General features: G+C 42.2%; 1 protein-coding gene across 7 annotated transcripts in view; it reads right to left on the bottom strand.

Moving 5' to 3' along the window:
- Nucleotides 1-4,527: 4,527 nt before the first annotated feature.
- NCOA6 (nuclear receptor coactivator 6) overlaps nt 4,528-21,196 on the bottom strand; it is an 87,841-nt gene continuing 71,172 nt past the window's right edge. For 6 of the 7 annotated variants that reach the window (XM_077769292.1, XM_077769299.1, XM_077769298.1 and 3 more), the window contains 4 exons: nt 19,453-19,521; nt 16,538-16,574; nt 13,182-13,330; nt 4,528-5,049 (listed from right to left, as the gene is read on the bottom strand). In XM_077769292.1, the coding sequence (XP_077625418.1) occupies nt 5,006-5,049; nt 13,182-13,330; nt 16,538-16,574; nt 19,453-19,521 (299 nt within the window). In that variant the 3' untranslated portion in view covers nt 4,528-5,005. The remainder of the gene's footprint in view (nt 5,050-13,181; nt 13,331-16,537; nt 16,575-19,452; nt 19,522-21,196) is intronic. The other variant, XM_077769293.1, reaches the window with a different exon arrangement.

Raw genomic sequence — 21,196 nt, 5'->3', positions numbered from 1 at the left:
TTCTCGGCCTGGACCCGGCTTGGCAGAGTTGGAGCTCTGAGGCTTGGGGCGGAGGGGCGAGGCCGGAGCGCCCAACGGGTGGGGTTTCCAGAGACTATTTCGGAAGGTTGGGACCGAATTGGAGGTGGGAGCCGAGCCTTCCCCAGAGTCCGGTTTACTTGTACTTGTCACAGGGGTTGGAACTGAGGAGGCATCTCCAGGCTGGCTCGGAGGAAGGGCTGGGACCCACAAGAAGGGTACCAGGAGCCCTGCTAAGAGCAGAGACAGCGCTGCACCAGGGCGAGGGTGCGGGGAGTGGGTGGGCCGTGCCAGCGCCAGTTCAACTACTGAGGATCCGCCGGCCGAACCACAAGCCCCTCACCGACTCCGGACCCCTGTCGGGCCCCTCCGCCGCGGCCAGTGTGTTGCTCGAGGAGCGCCCTCAGCCCACTTGGGTTGGACACTACAACCTCCCTCCTCCTTAAGAGAGGTGGGGTGCTAGCCCCCCCCCCTCCATTTTCCCACCACTGATCCTCTCACCCGCTTCTGAACCCCCTTCTGCCCTTCACCCTCCAACCCCATGCTGGATATCTAATCCTACATTTCCTCCCCCGCCCCACCCTTGACATTCCATCCTTCCTTCCTTCTCTGCTCTGTCCCCATCTCTACCCTGACATCCCCTTCATCCTTGCCCTCCGTTCCTGTACCTCTGGCCCTCTCCTTCCTTCTTCCACTAGTCTCTTCTCCCAGATCTAGCTCTTTTCTCTGCCTTCAACTCCCACTTTACAGCCTCACCTATCTCATGTTTGGCATTACACGCACTCCTGCCCTTATTCATTCCCAGTTAATTCCTTTCCAAACGGATGACGGGATGGCGCTGAGACTAAAGGGCTCAGCCTTTAGTCTCCCCCTTCCCTCTCCCCTGGGATTGGGCTCCTTGGAGTTGTTTAGGCCTGGAAAGGTAAAGTATGTGGAATAGGACTGTGAGATGTGAGTTAGAGGGAGAAGCGTTGGGAATCAAGGGAAAGAGGCAGCCTACTGGAAAGGTAGACAGGACATACGGGTTAAGAACCTGCGGGGAGCAGGGCACCATGGGAGCTGGCGCTGTGCTTGCTCAGACGCCAAGCCCTCCTCTTTGGCTTGAGCCTGGAGTCTGCCCCCACTTCCTATAATCCCACTTACCAAATCTCTTCCTGAAATTCACCCCTCTGAACACCTGAATCTGAAGGGCTTAGTACCTTGTTGCCCTACCCCCAACCTGTCACCCCAGGAATAGAGGCTGGGCAAGGCCCTGCCATCCTGGCCCTTTGTTCACATGCCCAAGGTGCTAGAACTAGTTTAGGAGAGATGCAGGCCAGAGGGCTTCTAGGCAGGGAAAGTGCACACCCCTGAGTCAGAATGCAGGGGAATGATGCTGGGGAGGACAAGCTGTGGGGTGAAGCCATCCCAGGACTGACAGCTCAGCTCAAGCCTCTGGCCTTGTATTTCACTCTGCTCAGGTTGGCTAATAAACAGGAAGCCAGGAGCCCCACTGTCCCAACCCCCAAATAGTCCCTATCCAGGTTCAGGGCTTCCAGAGTGCCTCTCATGTTCTCCCCCAGGGCTCTCTTCCTTTCTAGTCTNAACTATGTTTACCCTCCCCCTCTCTAGTAAGCAACTGGAGGAGGTAACCTGAATCCCTGGGTGAGACCAGAGGGGTCACAGGCAGACAGCATTCTTGTGTGGGAGTGAATTTTGGGCTCAGACACCAGCAACAGCTTCTTGGGATACCCTGAGTTGCTTCCCTTTTCCTGTCCTTTTCTAGTGTGTGCTCTTTCTTCCTTGATACTTTTTGAGATTTCCTGTTACATACTAATATAGGTCTTCCCCCCTCATTCCAATTCCAGGTTTCTAGGCCTCACAGCCAAGCTGAGGCTTGGTTGGAAAACTATGTAATCCTGTGACGGTAAAGGGAGCCCCCCTCCCCGATCCTATAGCCCCAAGGCTCGTGTGGGCATATGGATAAGGGTAGGGGTAGTCCCACGGTTGCCAGCATGGGGACAGAGGAAGTTCTGTTGGAGTCTCCTATCTAAGCCAAATCTACAGTAAAAGCAGATCAAAGTCCCTAAGCCAGTCCACTAGGGCCCCAGTAATTACAACCTTGCTCCTCTTGCCAAGGCTCTTCAGTCACAACTAGTTGCTTTTATTCTTTCAGCAACCCTGTGGTCACTTCACAGCCAGCTTAGGGTCTCCCACACTTCCAAGAACTTAAGCTCCCTCCAGCTCTTCCTGCCCACTCCTTTGCTGCCAGCTGGGGCACAGGCTCAGTCCTGAGCAGTCCCTATGATCCTTCTGGTGTGGAGGGGGAGAGTGAGATATAGGACATTTGGCTCAAATTTCAAGAGGCCCCTCACACATGTTCCTGGAGGCTCCTGTGTTTCTACAACCCTCCAGTGTCATCACCTGGTTGGTGTAAGGCTCATGTTTTTGTACTTTCCTATAGATTCTGTAGCATTTGAGTGTGGCAATATTTTAATTGTGTATAGATTTCTAAGAACCAACACTACTCAGTCTCCTGCTAGTCTGACTCCTGAAGCATCAGACCTCGTCATACTGTATTGACTGTGTATGTGCCTTTCACCTTCAGCATGCTTCAGGATTTTTTTTTTTTTTAAACCACAGAACTTGAATACATGAGGGAACTAGAATTCATAAAGTTCTATGCAACCTTAGACAGGATGGGGTAAGAGAGTCTGTCTTGACTGATGTTTTCAGAGACCTTAGAGAAATTGTATTAATTAATGTCAATATTACTAGCACTTTGCCAAAACTGCATATGTCAGAGGGACCCCTGTTTCTACTGAGACCCAAGTACATCAAAGGGTGACTTACAGTAACTCCCCAGGATGTCTGAGTGCTCTCTTCAAGCTGGTTGTCACTTTCCAGCTTTTTCAGTTTGGCCCCAGGAGGGTACCATGTGTGTATGAATGCAGTTTGCTGCTGTTTTGGGGTATGCCTGCTCCCCCCCCCCGCTCCCGGAACCCTGATCAATTTGTTCTGACCTATAATGTCTTAGGTACAACAAGACCCCACTAGAGCTCTTGGATGCCTCCTCAGATCCATGTGGCTTTATGTGAGGGGACTGAATGCAGACACACCATAGCCCCAGGTATCTTCCCTCTTGCCCTGGCCACCTAGTTCCAAATGGAACCAATAAGTTGAATGAATCCCTCTTGGATGTTTCATGTTGAGACTGGCTGAAATGAGGCAATTCTGGTTGACCACGTTGTGACATGTCGACAGACTCAAGGACACAACCACCTCGATCCAGTCATGTGGCATGCCTGTGTACTTGTATAACAGGATTCTGATTGTTAGATTTTAATGTTATTCCTCTATGGGAGAAAAAAATTAATATAAAGAAAAACAAATAAAAATCTATTTAAAGCACACTATGCTTTCTGTCTGCATAGAGCTAAAGTAGAAGCAGCACTCTGCAATGTCAAGCACAGTATTGGCACAGGGATTATTGTTAGGCTGGCTTCGGTGCTGGTTGTGTGTGTCATACATACAGGGAAGGAAGAGGGAAGAGGAGCTTGCTGGAAATAGAGCCAGACAATTGTGGGGTCTGACGCATAAATAACTACTTTTAGAGGATCCTTATAACCCAAGACATCTATAATGACAATTGAAACAGAGACGAGAATAAGAGCATGACAGAATCATGGTCTCAGGCATTAGGTTCTGGCAAGGGCAAGGAGAGACTGCAGGGGAAGGGAGGAGTCTGTGTCTAGCTGTGGAAGACACAGCAGAAGGCGGAGGCCCAGACCAAGACAAGGACAGAGCCCGAAGCATCAGAGTTCCCTGAAGGTTGAGAGTAGGGTGGGAGCAGAAGCAGCAGGTTTGGAGTCTATAATTTTTAGGCAGGAATTGAGCCAGGGAAGGGTAAAACCTGGGCATATTGATGAGAAAACACCCCTAAACCTGATGTAGATGAGAAATAGGGCACCCAAAGGGCAGAAAAGTCATGGGCATCTTTGAAGTATACAACACAAAATGACCACTTTTATTTGGGAGCTACCTGATCTAACCACAGAACTGAAATGAAAGTGGAAAGCTGACCTAAAGTGGGCTAGATTCTTGATGCTGTTACAAAGAATCTTGCTGGTTAGTCTGGGCTTATCTCTTGAATAGAGGGTATGTTTACAGTTGTTTTGAAGCAATCCATCTTGTCACTGAAGAAACATATGTAAGAAGTGGAGAAAAAGTGCAAGTGGGTTACTGATGGCTTCCTGTCTCTAGAAATTCTGGGTGGCCTTTGATCCTAAGTTATTTGCATCCAAAACAAATTTGACCAATATTTATCAAAGTGCGATACAGTGCTGAAAAGGGCCAGTTTCTTCAAAGTCAGTACAGTAAGGACAAGGTGGAATTCTAATTTACAGAGAAGGCTATTCCTGTTCATTTATGGTCCAAACAAAGAGTCTGTTCACCCCACAATCCCTTACCAATAACGTACATTTATGTTCTAGGACAATGACATTTATTTAACACATTCAATATTTCACATTGTACAAATCCTTAGATTCTTTTTATTCACTGGTCCATTTCTACAACAAATACATCAAAACACTATATAATAAAATTATTTACAACATTTCCAAATGAGAAGATTCCTTTTGCTCCCGCTACTGCTATTCACACACATAACTTCCACAGCACAATACATCATTAGAAGATCTACAAATGCTCACCCTGTACTCTAGGCTGCTTAGGAAATGTGAAAACTAATAACATAATCACATTAGCTCCTCTCAATACACGGCAACATTTTAGAAACCTTGAACTTCATCTTGCAACACCAAAAGGGTTCAACAATTCTGCTTTCCCCATTGCACTTTACGAAATACATTGCAGGGACTAGGAAAGGGGCCACTTTATTAAAATGACTAACTGTACAGAAATGGATTTTAAAAAGTCACAGCTCAAAATTGCTTTTTGTAAAATTCACACACATTTACAAGGATCAAGTCACCATCCAGCTTGTTTACTTGGATTTTCTTCGCTTGGATTGCACCGCGCTGGTTATGTCTGTGGGAGGAAAGGAAGGACATGCTCAGTTGAGGCAACTGTTTGTGGCAGTGCTGTTTAGGCAGTCCACAAGAAGCATGGCTGCCCAGAGTGGGGTTCTACTGAACTCTGAAAAAATCTAAGGTCCTCAAAAGGAGTGCTCAGTGTGGAGAGGGTCTCAGGCCTGGACCTGCAGAGTAGGGCCTGGTGACTTGGGAAGTAAGGTACAGGTGGTGGAAGATGAAGCACACATACTCAGTTGGAAAAAGAGGCAGGGTGGGGAAAGCATCTTGAGCTAGGCAATTAACCCCACAATCTCCATCACCAGTTCTTATCACCCAGTGAATGACAAATAGAATGAGTGCTTTTGGTGATAAATCCATGAGTGTTGCTACAAGCAAGTGAGTAAGTTGTGCCAGAGTACAAAGAACCATTGGATCCCTTTTGGAGCCAAGCCATTATTTCACAGTAAGCAACTCTTTTTGCTGTACCATAATCAAAGTCTCTAAATAATATGACCATGATCTGTGGTCAAGTGTCTACACATAGGCATAGAAGCAATTCAGAGCAAGCCACAGCCTCCTCTGAGCCCAGGTGAGCCTGTAGGCTTCATGGAAGAGGTGGGACCTTGAGTGACTTATACACAGAGAACAATGCCATAAAGGGAATAAGTGTGTTCCTTTCATTCCTCTTACATTATTATAATGCCTTCAACTCAATCTTATTCCATATTTAAACCATGTTTCTCAAAAACTTTTCCACACAGAAGTCTTCTACAGCAGAGTACAGTGGATAGCTTTAAGCTCTCCAAATGTAAACAGTTCTTTAAAATCTTATATTGATCTTAGGGGCATAGGAGTGGCTCAGTCGGTTAAGTGTCTGATTCTTGATTTTGGCTCAGGTCATAATCTCATGCTTCATGTGATTGAGCCCTGTATCGGGCTTTGCGCTGACAGCACAGGGCCTGCTTGGGATTCTCTCTCTCCTCTCTGCCCCTCCTTCACTCTCTCAAAATAAATAAAAATTTAAGAAAAATAAAATCTTATATTAATCTTAAAAATTCACTCTCACTCTTCATGCCATTCCACAGATCTTTTGGTTTTAATATGAAAACAATGATTTAAATGTTTATTATTTTTTTAAAGGTTTATTTTATTCATTTTCATTTTTGAGAGAGAGCACAAGCAGGGGAGGGGCAGAGAGAGAGGGAGACACAGTATCTGAAGCAGGCTCTAGGCTCTGAGCTGTCAGCGCAGGGTCCAACGCAGGCTCGAGCCCACAAATTGTGAGATCACGATCTGAGGCAAAGTCAGACCCTTAAACGACTGAGCCACCCAGGTACCCTGAAAACAGTGGTTTAAAATTACTTTCCATCAAGGAGAAAAAAAATATTTTCTATCTAACACAGTAATATGTAAGATGAATCAGTTTTATTGATTCTGGTAACTAGGATAAATAAAAATTTTAAAATTTATTTTGAGAGAATGAGCAGGGGAGGGGCAGAGAGAGAGGGAGAGAAAGAATCCCAATCAGGCTCCACACTGTCAGGGCAGAGCCTGACGCAGGGCCCGAACCCACAAACTGTGAGATGATGACCTGAGCTGATATCTAGAGATGGACACTTAACCGACCTAAACCACCACGTGCCCCTAGGCTAAATTTTCTAATGCTACATGTTAGGTTCAGTGTTTTAAGAATTTTTTTTCTTTTTGTATCATATTTTGAGAGCCCAGACTTAAGATGTAGATGCAAAGAGTGACAATGTTACTGTTAGCTACAGTAATTGCTAAGAAGTAAGGCTCAGTAACTTTCTGAGAAGTGGCCTGTGTAATGTTTTAGGGCTTCTGTTGGTGAAAATTCCAGTATGTGTATCTTCTTGCTGGAAGGTCACACTGCTTGTGACATGTGGTAGGGTCAGTCTCTCTGATTTACTCCACAGTCTTTTGCTAATTAGAGGACAGTTAATCTAACAGGATGTTGATAATGGTGTTCTTTAATTCCACGTAAACAAACTAAGAGTCTCACACACACCCCAGTTCCCTATAATCAACTCCCCGTCCAACTCTAAAGTTTCCTTTTCACTATAGCAAATTTGTCATTTGCAGGAAAAATATACAGAGTTTTATCTTGATGGAGTGTTAATTCTTAGAAAGATATCGGTTAATCAGGCCAATTTTGGGAGCTTCTCTTCTGTTGTGATATGAAGGACTGAGTGGTGTGTCTGAGAAACACATATGTGGCTGGGAACGGGAAAGGGGATAAGCACCTCAGGTTCTCCCTCCTCTTCCTCCTTCCTTGCTTGTTCCCATCTGTCACTGTTCTAAAGCACCCAATGACCTGGCAGACTGATTCGGCTACTGAGGACGAATCGAGGTAGTGGGACCATGAGTCAACCAGTGATTTTGTGCTAGAAACTGCAAAAAAAATAATCTTTTAAGATGCCAGTGTTAGGGGTGGGAAAGATGGTGTAGGGTGTACTTTTATACTTCCATGAGGGAAAAAGCTATATCAACCTGATTTTGAAGTCTCTTATCACCTTCGCTGGATGAATCTAGTTAATCTGGATCATAGGGCAATGTCACTTTTGAGGTCATTATAAATCTATCTGAGAAGATGAGTTTTTTGCTTTTGTAGTTCAACTTTATACTCTCTCCAAAATGTTACAACTTTTACTACTCCCCTGAACACAATATAAGAGAATCTGGAGGTAAACTCTTTAAGGTAAGGAATTCTAGGGAAGTAATGAAGTGGCTGATAGTATATTCAGAGTGCATGTACATCAAGTCTGTTCCTAAAGGCTGTCTACCTTAACTGTGCTAATCCCACTACCAAGTCCCATACTCAAATACCTAAACTAGCAAAATAAAAATAACATATATTGTTGGAAAATTCGTGCTTTAAGCTATCAAAGATTTTTACAAATTAATGTCTTCACAGATATAAAAGCATCCAAAGACTAAAAGTAACATCATTTATATTAATATTTTAGAATGAACCATATGGTAAAGAACTGGGTCAATAATAGTCTTTCAGATGGTTGTCTCTCTCTCTCTCTCTCTATATATATATATATATCCGTGGAGAACATTTACATTTATAATTTGACATGGGCATTTCCCCCCTACTGGTTGCCTCACTTTGACCTTAAGCAAATTTGGCCAAATCTACAGTCCAAGGATCTATTAAATCTTCTGTTATGTGGAGTTTACCTTTACCTTTCAAGGGGTTTTATTTTTTACTTATTTATTTATTTAATGTTTTTATTTATTTTTTTATTTTTTTTATTTCTAGGAGAGAGAGAGAGAGACAGCGTGAGCAGGAGAGGGTCAAAGAGAGAGGGAGTCACAGACTGAAACAGGCTCCAGGCTCTGAGCTGGCAGTCAGCACAGAGCCCGACGTGGGGCTTGAACCCACGAACCGGGAGATCATGACCTAAGCGAAAGTCAGATGCTTAACCGACTAAGCCACCCAGGGACCCCTCAAGGGGTTTTAGAAAATGACCTTGACCTTGCTCACTTCATTATGCTTCTTACTGTACTGCTTCTAGCCAAGATTTCCATTTATTTGTAAAGAAAATTCTGGAAATTTCCTTTCAAAATTTTCATAGCTGGTTTCTGAATGATGCTATAAGAGTGCAATTTCAGGCAGTTATTGTTCATAGTTTTCTCTGTATTATGTTCATTTACATTTCCACAATTAACTTTCATTTTAAGAATGTCTTTTTTGAGACTGTTGCTTCTCAAGTCACTGGCTGTGGGTAGGGTAGGACTGTCACCCCACTTTGCTATCAGAGGTATCTTAAGGCACTCCAGGAACACCGACAGCTATTATGGATTATAGGTTGCTCTGAACTTCCTTCATATTAGCATACTTTCCCTGGTTTCAAACTTATGCACTGAACTTTGCATTTTTAACTACCGATTCTTTTTTTCCAGTTGAAAATATAACATAAAAACTATTATTAGAAGAGTAAATGAATAATGACAAGGGAAATGAGAAAAATCAATTTTGTGTTAATAGGGAACACCTCATGTCAGGAAACAGACCTATTTGCATATCTGTAACAACACACCTGATGAAGCACAATTTTAAGAAGAAGCCCACTAGTTTGTGAGAGCCAATTTTTGTGTCTATAATTAAAAAGTGAGGTTGGTGAGGACCCAACAATCAAAAATAAAACAATAGGTTAGAGAGTGACCTATCAACTATGTGGGCCTTTCCAGACTTGCCCAGAAATAATCTGTCCCACCTGCTCCAATCTGGCAATATAGCAGGCCTTGGCCAGCATGACGTAAGCAAACTCTGATCTCACAGCAGGAGCATAATTAATGTCACTGGTTCTCTGACAATACAAATGTATCAGTATTTCTCATTATATACTGCTCACATTTCTCAGCTGATTTCAAGATTCTCATGAAAAACACAGACCATTTCTGATTCTGTTTGTGCATATATGACCCAAATTGTATGAGTGCAAAAAGGAAAACCTTTTTCTCCCCTCAAAACTTGAAGGAAACCCCCTTGATATTTTATAATCATTCCCTTGGTATGGGCTCAAATATGTCACAAAAAGTTATTTTATGACTTTGGTTCAGAGTTTGGGATACAACATAGTAGCCCAAATAATATGCATATTTATTCTTTAATCTGGATCCAAGAGCTCTGACACTTAAAACCGGAAATAGCTATAGCACTCATTTTGGATTTAAAAGGTAACTTAGCCTAGGAGTTCAGAACTGGTAGCCTGAGGGCTTGAAGCTGACATGGAGATCTGTACATGTCTGTGATTCCTGGGGTTTGGCCAGAGCGCTCATATCCTCTCAGGAGACACCCAGAACCCCTCCATGCAAACTCACAAAGCTTTCAAGTCACTATGGCCCTTCCCAAGCCAGTTGCTAAACTTCAGAAAAGGAATGGGGCAGGCATTCTAACATGAACACCACCACCTTGGGACAACGTCCTTATTAAGTGTACACACCTACTCCCCACCCTCTTCTTTTTTTAAAAAAATTTATTATTAAGACAGAGAGAAACAGAGCATGAGCAGCGGAGGGTCAGAAAGAGAGGGAGACACAGAATCTGAAGCAGGTCTAGGCTCTGAGCTGTCAGCACAGAGCCTGACGTGGGGCTCGGATTCACGAACTGTGAGATCGTGACCTGAGCCAAAGTCAGCCGCTTAACCGACTGGGCCCCCCAGGCCCCCCCCCGCCCCCATTTTAAAATAGGTTCCAGCTTTTGTCTTTGCTTGGCTGGCAGATCTCTACAAACTGGCTCTAATTTGGCCATCTCTTCTTAACTGTCCCAACTGCTCCTTTGATTAATTCTTTCCGGTACACTGTAAATGACACCCTTATTATCTTGAGGGTTTGGGTTCAGGTGAAGTTTCCAAAAATCTGGTGTGTGACATCTCTAAAGGTCAACACTTGTTTCCTGCTTGGTAAATATGGTAATTACATACCACATTCTACAGCACAGAAGACTTTGGGAAAGTGAGAGGTCAAAAGAATACAAAGAATTGAGGAGCACCTGGGTGGCTCAGGTGGTGAAGTGTCTGACTCTTGATTTCAGCTCAGGTCATGATCTAACAGTACGTGGGTTTGGGCCCCACATTGGATTCTGTGCTGGCAGTGCTGAGCCTGCTTGGCATTCCTTCTCTCTCTCCCTCCCTCTCTGACCTCCCATGCACTCTCTCTGTTTCAACCTCTCAAAATAAATACATAAACATTAAATAAAGAATACAAAGAACTGAGGGGAAGCGGATTTTCCCACAGAACTCCAGGAATCTTCCCTTTAGTGTTTTAAGTTTAGTATTCAATACACTGAAAAGAGTGCTTCCTTCCAAACAAATCTCTGCCTGGGAGACGATTCCCATGGAGGAGGAAGAAAAGCTGCTGATTCCATTTCTGTATCAAAGTGGGGATACCTAAGGGGACCCTGCTTGTGGTGTACACAGTTCCTCCCTCTCTGATGGGCTGAGGTAAGGTAACTTCTACACCTCTACTTTACCTGTATATGATCTGTAGACCTGTGGCCTATCCAGGGGCTCTCATAAGAAATTGTGAAATTCTTGTCCAGAAACACAACCTGCCAATTACAGCTGAGTTCTTAGGTCCATGTCTGTGTGATGTACCACAACCTGCCCTCATCTTCAGGTTGGCATTCCAATGGTACTGGACTGTTTCTCAGCAGCCCTGCTGGTATCTGGCGTTTGGCCAGGATTCCCACTTCTTGCCTAATCTGAGCTACTCAAGCTCAGCACATTCCCAGAGGGGATGAAGTATCACACCCTCCCTCAGATCTGGGCCTTTGCACATGCCGTACTTCTGCCTAGAATATTTCATTCAACTCCCACTGCCCGGATAATGTCTCCTCATTCTTTAGGTCTCAGCTTAAACATCATTCTCTCCAGAAAGCCTTCTCTGACTTGGCAGAGGAGTAAAGCATCCCAGCTATATATTCCTACAGTACCATGTAATTTTGTTATCATAGCATTTAAGAGTTAATACACTGTATTAGTCTGTTTCTCTGACTGGTATATAATTGATATGATGAAGAGAGAGACTCTTCCTTTTCACTATTACATCCCCAGAGCCTGGCGGGTAGTAAGTACTTAATATATACTTGATAGATGGTTATTAATTTAATAGTTACTGATTATATACATCTTTGTATAAGGCACCATACCAGGTACCAAGGATACAGTGGTGACCAAAACCAGCCATCTCTTGCCCTAACAGAGTATATATGTTAATTACCTATCACATTAATAAATAGAAAATTACAACTGTGGTATTATGAAGGAGAACATGATGCTATGATGCCTCATAGCAGTGTCAAGTGAACTGAGTAGAAAGAGTAGGTTAATGAGAAAAGAGGAAGGAAGAGGGAAAAACACTCCCTGCAGTGGGAGTAACATACACACAGGCTTGTGACGAGAGGGCGGCATGTCTGAGCTGCTCAGGGAAGTCAGATGAGGCCAGGAAAGGCTGATAGGGGCCAGACCACAGAGAACCTTTGTAATCCATATTGGTGCTTTCAGACTTTAATCCAAATTACAATGTAAATCACTAAAGGGTTTTAAGCTACAGTAGCAATAAAAATGGGGCAAAGTGGATGAATTTGGGCCACCTGAAATAAAATCAGCAGCTTTTTGTAATGAACATGAGGAATGTAAGTCTGAGGGAGAGACGCCAAAGAAGACTTGCCCAATGGACAGATGGCAGTGCCATTCCCTGATGTGGGGAACACTGGCAGATGACCTGACAGTGGAAGTGAAAATCACAAGTCTTGTTTCAGACATGTTAAATTTGAAGTACTGGTAAAGATGTACACAAGCAGTTGTCTAAGATTTTTAGAGGTCTGTACTAGAAATGCAAATTTAGTAGTCATCTGTGAAAAGCTGTAACTAAAAAAGAAGGGCATGAGTGAGATTAGTTAGGGAGAGAAGAGTTGAAGAGAAAGGGTAGCTCAGGATCGAAGTGTGAGGAAGTCCAACATCTAACACTTGGTACAGAGATTAAGAAGGAAAATCCAGAGAGGTAAAGAGAAAACTATGGAGCGTTCTAGGTCACAGAAGCCAAGGACACTGTGAATTCAAAAAGGAGACAGCAGTCAACAGAGGAGAGAAAACTGATAGTGTAAAGTTCTTGACAAGGTAAGAGAAGATTGGATCAAAGAAGCACAAGTGGAGGGACTGGCCTTAGACTTGAGGAAGGACAGCTGCTCTGTTATAGCAGGAACAAAGGAGGATCCTAGTAGATTTAGGTCTTGGTAGTGAGAGCTGAAGTAGTTCTATTTTCTCTGTGGAGAGGTGAGAGTCTCTGCTGAGAGAGAGGAGAGAAAGTAGGGGCCAGAGGAGTGGAAAAGAGAGTTGGCCATAGAAGGATGGCTGGGCCATATTGAGCACCTATCTGAAGTGGTGATCATGAATCAATCTGCCCTGTTATGTTCTTTTTTTCCCCAACAGTGCTTGCTGCTCTGTGCACATACAAAGAAAACATATAGGCAAATGAAGTAACAAAGAAAGGAGGGGCAAAAAAGCAGTAGAAGTCAAAGTAACAGAAGCAAAGATAAAAAACAAAGTCCTTTGCTGTGGTGATAAAGACCCCATTCTTCTATCTGAGTCACAATAGCACCTACACCGCACCACTAACCTTTAGTAGAGCTGGAGGCTGAAGCAGGCCGAGAAGATCGCTTGCGATGTCCGTTTTCCACACTTTCAGAAGCCACAGTTGGCTCTTCGGTTCGGGAGTTTCTTCGACTTGGGGTTTTGGACTTTTCAATGATCTCTTTGGGCTCACTGCTGACAGAGGGAAGCACAAAGTTTCCAAGGAGGAGAGGGAATCAAGTCACACACAAAAAAAGGCTCTCCAGAAAGAGCTTCATTCATAAGACAGGAGATTAAGACCTATATAGTCATTCTGGAGAGAAAATATTCCTCCCTGGGAGGAATTTACTAGCTTATTACACTAGTAAAAATAAAATACTAAAAAGCATATTGCTGGTGAAATTGTGGAAAAACAGGTAAAATAAATTAAGAACTTGGAATAAAAATTCCCAAACTTCCTCACACTCTCCCTAAAATAACAATATTCCTTTTCAAAAATAGTATCTAAAATCTAGGAAACTACTAATATATACTAGCATTTCCTATGGGCCTAGTATAATCAGATAATGGCATGTTCTAAGTCACATTATAAAATATACATGAGAATATATTCACAGTATATACACTGCTGGGTATAGTTCGTTGTGACTGAGGGGGTGATGCTACGGGCATCTTTTGGGTAGAGGCCAGGCAAGCCACTACACATTTTATAATACGTGAGACAGCTCTTCCCCTGACCCCAGCAAAGAATTATCTGATCCAAGCTGTCAATAACACTGAGGCTGAGAAACCCTGGTATAATCCTCTGGCTCAGCAATTCCATTTCTAGGTGCCCAAGAAAAGAAATCTTTTTACATAGCTCTAATTACACACAAAGATGTCAAAGCATTTTATAAGTACTAATAAAGACAGAAGACCTAAATGCTTTACGATAGATTTTAAAATTAAAATATGGCACATTCATATTCAGTCATGAAAAATCATGTTGTAGAAGGCTATTTATGATAAAAACTGTTCATGATACATTACTGTGGGGGGAAGTTACTAATGTTATAAATAGTATAATCCTATTTTTGTCATAATACATGTTGAGTATATACGTAACTACATACAAATGAATGGGTGTAAAATAAATGTGTGTATAATGCTTATATATATCACTATATATTAGATATATCTAAATATTAGATATAGTGTTTATATATAAAATATTCTCCATCTACATACATACTCTGAAGAGAAGTAGAAAATGAACTAAAATATACATAGTGAGTATTGTTTGAGTCACAGGAATACTGGTTTATTGGTAATTTTCTTCTTAAAATTTTTAAAAATATTTATTATTTATTTTTGAGAGAGAGAGAAAGCATGCGCATGCACACACACGAGTGGGGGAGGGACAGAGAGAGTAGGAGACACAGAATCCAAACAGGCTCCAGGCTCTCAGCTGTGAGCACAGAGCCTTGACACAGGGCTTGAACTTTGGAACTACAAGATCATGACTTGAGCTGAAGTTGAACGCTTAATTGACTGAGCCACCTAGGTGCCCTGATAATTTTCTTCTCTTTAGTTCTCTGATCTGAACTTCAAATTTTCTTTAATAAACTTTTTATTACTTTCATGGTTCAAAAAACTGCATGTCAAAATCATTAGGGAAAAAACACTGATTACACCTGCTTGTAAGGCATGGAACTGAAACAAACATACTGCGACAAATAAAACAAGCTGGTCAAAGGGATGTCTCTCCTGCAAAGTCTTCCATGACCTTACTCCCCAAGCGAAGCTGTCACCTCTTTTTAGGCTCACTCTGAATCTGGCATTCAAGAGCACCCATCAGGTTGTACAGCATGTTTTATCTTAGTATCTTCTGCCTTCCACTAGATCAGGAGCTCCATGAACCATGGTCTGTGAACTCCTCCTACCCCTCCATTGTTCGCTCTGGCCAGAGGACCCTTCACTGGTAGTACAATAGCTGGGAATTTGGCCATATTGTTCGCTATCTTGTTTTATATCTAACAACTGCCTCACAAGCCAAATCAAGTGAAGAAGAGGCGAGGCCAGAGCTGGGGTAGAATTGTAAGTCAAGGGTATTCACACATTCTTTAAGAGATGGTAAAGGATGGCTTTCTGGCTAGGAGCCCTGAAAATGGTCAAAGCCTCTGGGGATGAAAGATTCCTAACAGAGGTGCCTTTTTCTCCCGGTAAAACAAAAGCCACAGCAGTACTGCCCTACTGTTCATATGGTCAGTACTCAGATAGCTCTGGAAACAAATACCCCTTTTTGGTCTGATTATTTTCTTTGTGTAGCCACACAGTTGGTTTATGCTTGATAAAGGCAAATGAATTCAAATACTACCCAATTCAAATAAAAACAGGGAGAATGATGTGGTAGGAATCCCAATGAATTTGGAGGCAGAAGAAGAGGGGTCAAGTCTTACCTATGTATTTATTGGACATGATATTTAACTTTTTCTATGCTTCAGGTTCTTGATCTATAAATCCCCATTTTGTCTGCTACAATACGTAAGTGTGAGGGCTCTAGAGTCAGGGCATCTGAGTTTGAATCTCAGTTGCACCATTTTACTACATCTGTGGCCTTGGGCAATTGAGTTAACTTCTCTGAGCTTTACATTCCTTATCTGTAAGACAGAATTTACCTTCCTAATAGATGTTGTGAAAATTCAGTGATATAATACACATAAGGGGCTTGCAGCCCAGTGCATGGCATGGGATGCATTCAAATAAATGTTGGTTATTATGACCACCTCATAGGGTGGATAGGATTAAATGAGAAGATGATTGTGAAGGTGTTTTATAAACTAAGTTGTACAAATATGATAAATTCTCTATAATGCTATCCAATGCATTACTAGACTAAAAAAGGAATGACTTTTGGAAAAATACTCCTCCTCTCCATGGGGTTAATGAGGTTGAAGCCACAGGTTTATTTCATTAGGTTATGTGGGGCTTTGTAGTATAGCAGAAAAAGCATGAGTTTTGGGGTCAGACCTTACCTGGCTTTCTCTCTTATGCCTGGCGGATCAAACAGGTATACTTCAGAAGGTGTTGCAAGGACTATTATTAAGGACAATATAGCAACAGCTCTTACATACTGAACTTACTATTTACTCACTATGGTGAGTGCTGAACATGTTATCTCATTCAGTTTTCAAAACAACTAAAAAAGGTAGAAACTTGGCCACCAAGTTTTATTAAGATAAATGTTACCTCTGAGGGGTTAGGACTCATGACAGCTCCCCTGTTTTAGAAGAAAAAACAGACTGGCACAAAGAGTGAAGGAAAAAGGACAAGGTGAAGAGAGGTTTAAAGGATGAGAAAGCCGATACCCTTCAAAGAAGCTTACGCTGTTTTCACGCTGAGTCTGCAGAATGATCATCTTACCTTTGTCCAGAGACCACAGTAGCATTTGCCTCGAGTTCTGTGAAAAATACAAAGGACAGATATGAGATGTGGGAGCTTCTGGTGTCTATCTCCACTGGGAGAAGGGAGTTGTCTCAGAATTCTGAATGCCCTATTTAGGCTAACATGTCTCCATGCCCAGCAGTATCCTCACCCTACATGGTACAGAGACAGAGTTGGCAGGGACACAACTCAGTTGTCTGGGGCATAAGACACTAACTTGGTCTATTTTTATTTCTACTCCACACTATGAAATAATCCTGTTTGGATCAATAGAACTAAATTCACACTGCCTGGTTCATATTTCACCTAGCTATAACTAGATTAGTAAAATAAGCCTCTTCCTCTCCTGCAGAAGAGATTGTTTTCTTTCTTAAAATATCTCTAACCTCCTGACACTTGTTTTTAAAGGCAGTAATCTTCAAATAGGTCTTAAATATTTATTAAGGATGCATTCTCCACCACTGAGAATATAATTCTCACTGAGTTATAGAGTGCAGACTGCTTTGCTTTGAGATAATGCCTACAGACTGTTATATTCCTCTCTTCCTCAACCTCCCCACAATACCCTCTAAGAAAGGAAAATCTCAGTAATTTGTCGAGTAGGGTTTTGCTTAAATGAACATTCTATGGGTTTACCAGGCACTTCTTTCTCAGCATCAACAGAAAAACATCTTTCTCCATTATATGCTTTTTAGATAGTTTCATCTTTCCAGAAGACTTTCCTAATGCACCAGATAGCAGTGATCTCTCTTGCTTCTGGCCTCCCACAGCTCTGAACCTGTCCCTGTCACCCCTGAGAGAGAATTCAGCACAGCAGATTCAGTGTACATGCATCTACCCCAGATATTACACAGTAACCTCCTTGAAGGCAGTGAAATCAGAGTGCATGGGTTAAAATTTTGAGTCCATTTATTAGCCACCTAATTGATAAGTTAGCCCTGAGCTTGACCTCTCTGTGCTCAATGCCTCATCTGAAAAACAGGGACAACCACTTTATGTACCTAAAAATTAATAAGATTAAATGGAACAATACATATAGAAACTCTGTACAGGACCTGGCTCTCAATAAGCTCTTAATATTAGCTATTATTATTGTTAGGATACTCATGTCGATGCGGTCTTCATGCTGGAATACTCTGCATTCAATGCAAGATGAACTTCCATTTGCTACTTAGCTCCCCATATCTAACCCATATCTAAAATGCTTCTCATTTGCTACTTAGCTCCCCATATCTAACCCATAAAATCTGGAAACCCTCCACATGAAATAGATACCAGCTCTCTGGGTCTCTGTTGCCTTGTAAGCTCCACTGGAGCATACAAACTCAGGTAACATGTGCTCAAAAATAAAAACAGCTCAAAAGAGGCTGATTACCAAAAAATTTTATTAGTTTGCTCATGTGAAACAAAATTCAGTGCTTTTGAGAACTTTAACACTGTTACAGATAATTCACATTAGTAGAGATCAAAGGAATCTGGTGAAGCAATTAGTGACTATGTGGGTATTTTAAGGAGATTCATTTAAGTCAAACTTTTAAAAGGAATGGGATTCTTGGCCAATTATTCTGAGGAAGATGTATGATATAGTAAAGCACATTTTTCTGGAGTAAAGAACTGGTGCTGAAAATGGAATTCCTTTCTTTTTAGTTGCACCTTTTCTCACCACAAATGAATTTTACTATCTAATACCTTCTGTGAATGACTTGTTCCACTCTATCCTTCTCAGGCGTCTAGCACAATGTCACATGTCATGTGGGTAGTTGGTAGCAAACGAAGAATCTGAATGGCTAAAATGGTTTTTGCTCCTCCATTCTTTTCAGAAGCCTGATTTTATGCAGCGTGTGCAACAGAACACAGCATAGCACATAGCACCTGAAGCTGCTTTTAAAATAAACCACAAGTTAGGGTGCCTAGTTGGCACAGTCAGTGGAGCATGGGACTCTTGATCTTGGGGTCGTGGGTTCAAGCCCCACTGTGGGTACAGCAATTACTTAAAAACAAAATAAAATCTTTTTAAAAATCACAAGTTATAGCTTAATTTTACTGATTTAGGCCCACAAAACTAAACAGGGTAATATTGTTTTTTGCCTATACATTTTGTCAAATGTGAGTGGACTATAAATGAGATTCTAACCTCTGAGTGAAAAGTGTCATACTTTTACTTATTTATCTATTTTTGGTATCCTTTAATATGTTCAGTGACAAAGGGCCTGGCAAGAGTAAACTGTAACACATTTACGCTATTTATCTGCCAATGAAGGCAGTACTGTTATTGCCAGCAAGATCCTCGTGTGTTCTGGGCTGACCCAACATTCGACAGCAATTATGTCAGATTACCATGGACTCCACCTTCCAGAAACACCATCCCTCATGCTATTGGCAATTTCTTAGTCATGGGAAACATAATGCCATCCAGAGAGGACTGAAATGACTGACCCTCAGGAGGAATGGCTACCTCACTGTAGCAGAGGTGCTCAGAATAAGCCTCCACTCCTATCATGGATATGCAATTACTATCTGAGTTCAGGAACGCTTGCCACCTTAGCAAATTACTGTGGGCCAGTCAGTCAGCTGCTAGCTATGAGTGCCAGGGTCATGGAAGAGGGCAAACAGTGCAATGGAAACCACCTACAGCTGGGTGGCAGACAGACAATGGGCACCACAATGTCCTTCTTGAGTTCCCTAACTGACACCAGGAATGCGTAAGACAGCAAGCCGGTCGGGGGGAAAATAACCTCAAATAATCCTGCACAAGCTCTGCCACTCATCTGAGGTCTGGTCTAAAGCCAGCAGGTGAGAGAGTTTCAGCCACTTCCTGGCACCTTAAGGACAGCGGCAATTCCCTTACATGTGATCAATTCCACTCAGAGAAGTTTTTCCAAAGCATGCCTTACCTGGTCTGGCAACAGGCCCCTGCGGTGTTGTGGCTGGAGTTTCCTTTGTGACTAAACTCGGTGAAGGGGCTAAGGCAAGAAAAAAAAATACAGGCCTTTTACTTTCTTTTCTCAACAAAACCAAAGGCACTGACTGAATCAAGGGTAATACACATACTCGTGGAGGGCAGTACTTGAAACTGGCCTTGAAAGGACATTTCAAAACTTAATCCCCAAAGCACACCTTAGTAGGCAAACTGAACCACTTGCAGAGGAACAATGATACCATTCACCTCAGCATTTTAAAATTTTCTCATCCCTCTAAAGACTACACCCCTTGATACTTGAACCATAAAATTTATTTTGTACTTCTCTACAGCACCTGGCAAGAGTGATGGTCATCAAGCAGATACTCAACTCATACTTGATCAATACATTATTTGATGTTATTTACTTATATAACAAACAGTTACCAAGAACTTCCCAGGGGCAAAGCACTGTTCCAGGCACCAGTAGAGACCAATTATTCTTTTTGTTCAGTCCAGTATCAAAGATAAGATACACACATGTGGTACCCTGGAGTCCACTGGGGCATTATAGGAAGAAGATTCATAAAGTAGAAAATGCTATGGAAATCCAAAGCAAGGGAGATCAATTCCAGATTGAGAAAACTGATGGTACATTAAAGGGAGAAACATCAGAATTAGGCTTCAGAGGACAGAGAGTACTTAGGTCCTTGAAGAGGAATGGAACAGGATACACAATGTACTCTAGAATGGAAGCTTATCGGATACCTTTGTCAGTCAATAATACCTTTGTGTTAAGAAGTTATTTTGGATGCTTATCTGAGAAAGCCTAAAACTATATCTTAAATCCTACTTTTAACTCCAGTACTGGTTTCTCACATTTTCAAGATAAAAACCTAGAAGCCGCTTAAAAGAATGGAAACAATCTTAACTAAAATTGAGGTTTTTGTTTTTTTTTGTTTTTGAACTACAGGTTCATCTCCCAAAGTACATATATTTCTCTAGGATTATATATGATCCAGATAAAAATATTCTCTAAGCACTTCCCCATTATTTTCCTGGTATGTATGTGTGATGGGGGGGTGGGGGGGAAGAGGAGATCACTACAGAAGTACAAAGAAACATTTAATAGCAGAAAATATATTTAAGTCACACAGGTTTCTTTTTCATTCTTAGGGGTCATCTACATTCACAGAACTTGAACCAAAAACTTGGGGAACCCAGCCCTATGAAGTCTCTGTCTCTTGCAATGGCAATGAACTCCTTAAGGGTCTTTATCCTCCCTGTATCTCTAGCACTAAAGAGGCAGAGGGGGAATTAACCTTTCCAAAGGTTACTCCTTTGTGTGAGGAGCATGCTGGCCACTATATGCTAAGTCCCCTCCTCTTATCTTTGTATATTTTGGGAGGTAGGAATTACAAACTCTGTTTTACAGGTGAAGTACATGACTTATAAGAGGTTAGGGAATTTATCCAACTGTGATTGGTAATCAGTGGAACTAGAATTTGAACTTTAATCATAACCTGAAGCGTGTGTTCTTTCTGACCGTCCTCCTAGGTGCCTACCACTCAAAAACATTTTAGCTTGCATTCAACAAGAAAGGCACTATTAGCTGCCCTAGGATACAGCAAAGGTTCTTCTCAGCTTTGGCAGTGTGTGACTGACTCCACTCAGGGAAAATAGAGCTTCTGCATCTCTTAGGCCTCACAGAAGGGATGTGTGTGTGTGTGTGTGTGTGT

Source organism: Crocuta crocuta, unplaced genomic scaffold (assembly GCF_008692635.1).
Source record: "Crocuta crocuta isolate KB4526 unplaced genomic scaffold, BGI_CrCroc_1.0 scaffold445, whole genome shotgun sequence".
Classification (NCBI taxonomy): domain Eukaryota; kingdom Metazoa; phylum Chordata; class Mammalia; order Carnivora; family Hyaenidae; genus Crocuta; species Crocuta crocuta.
Note: the sequence above shows the minus strand (reverse complement) of the source record. Positions and strands in the feature narration are given on the sequence as shown.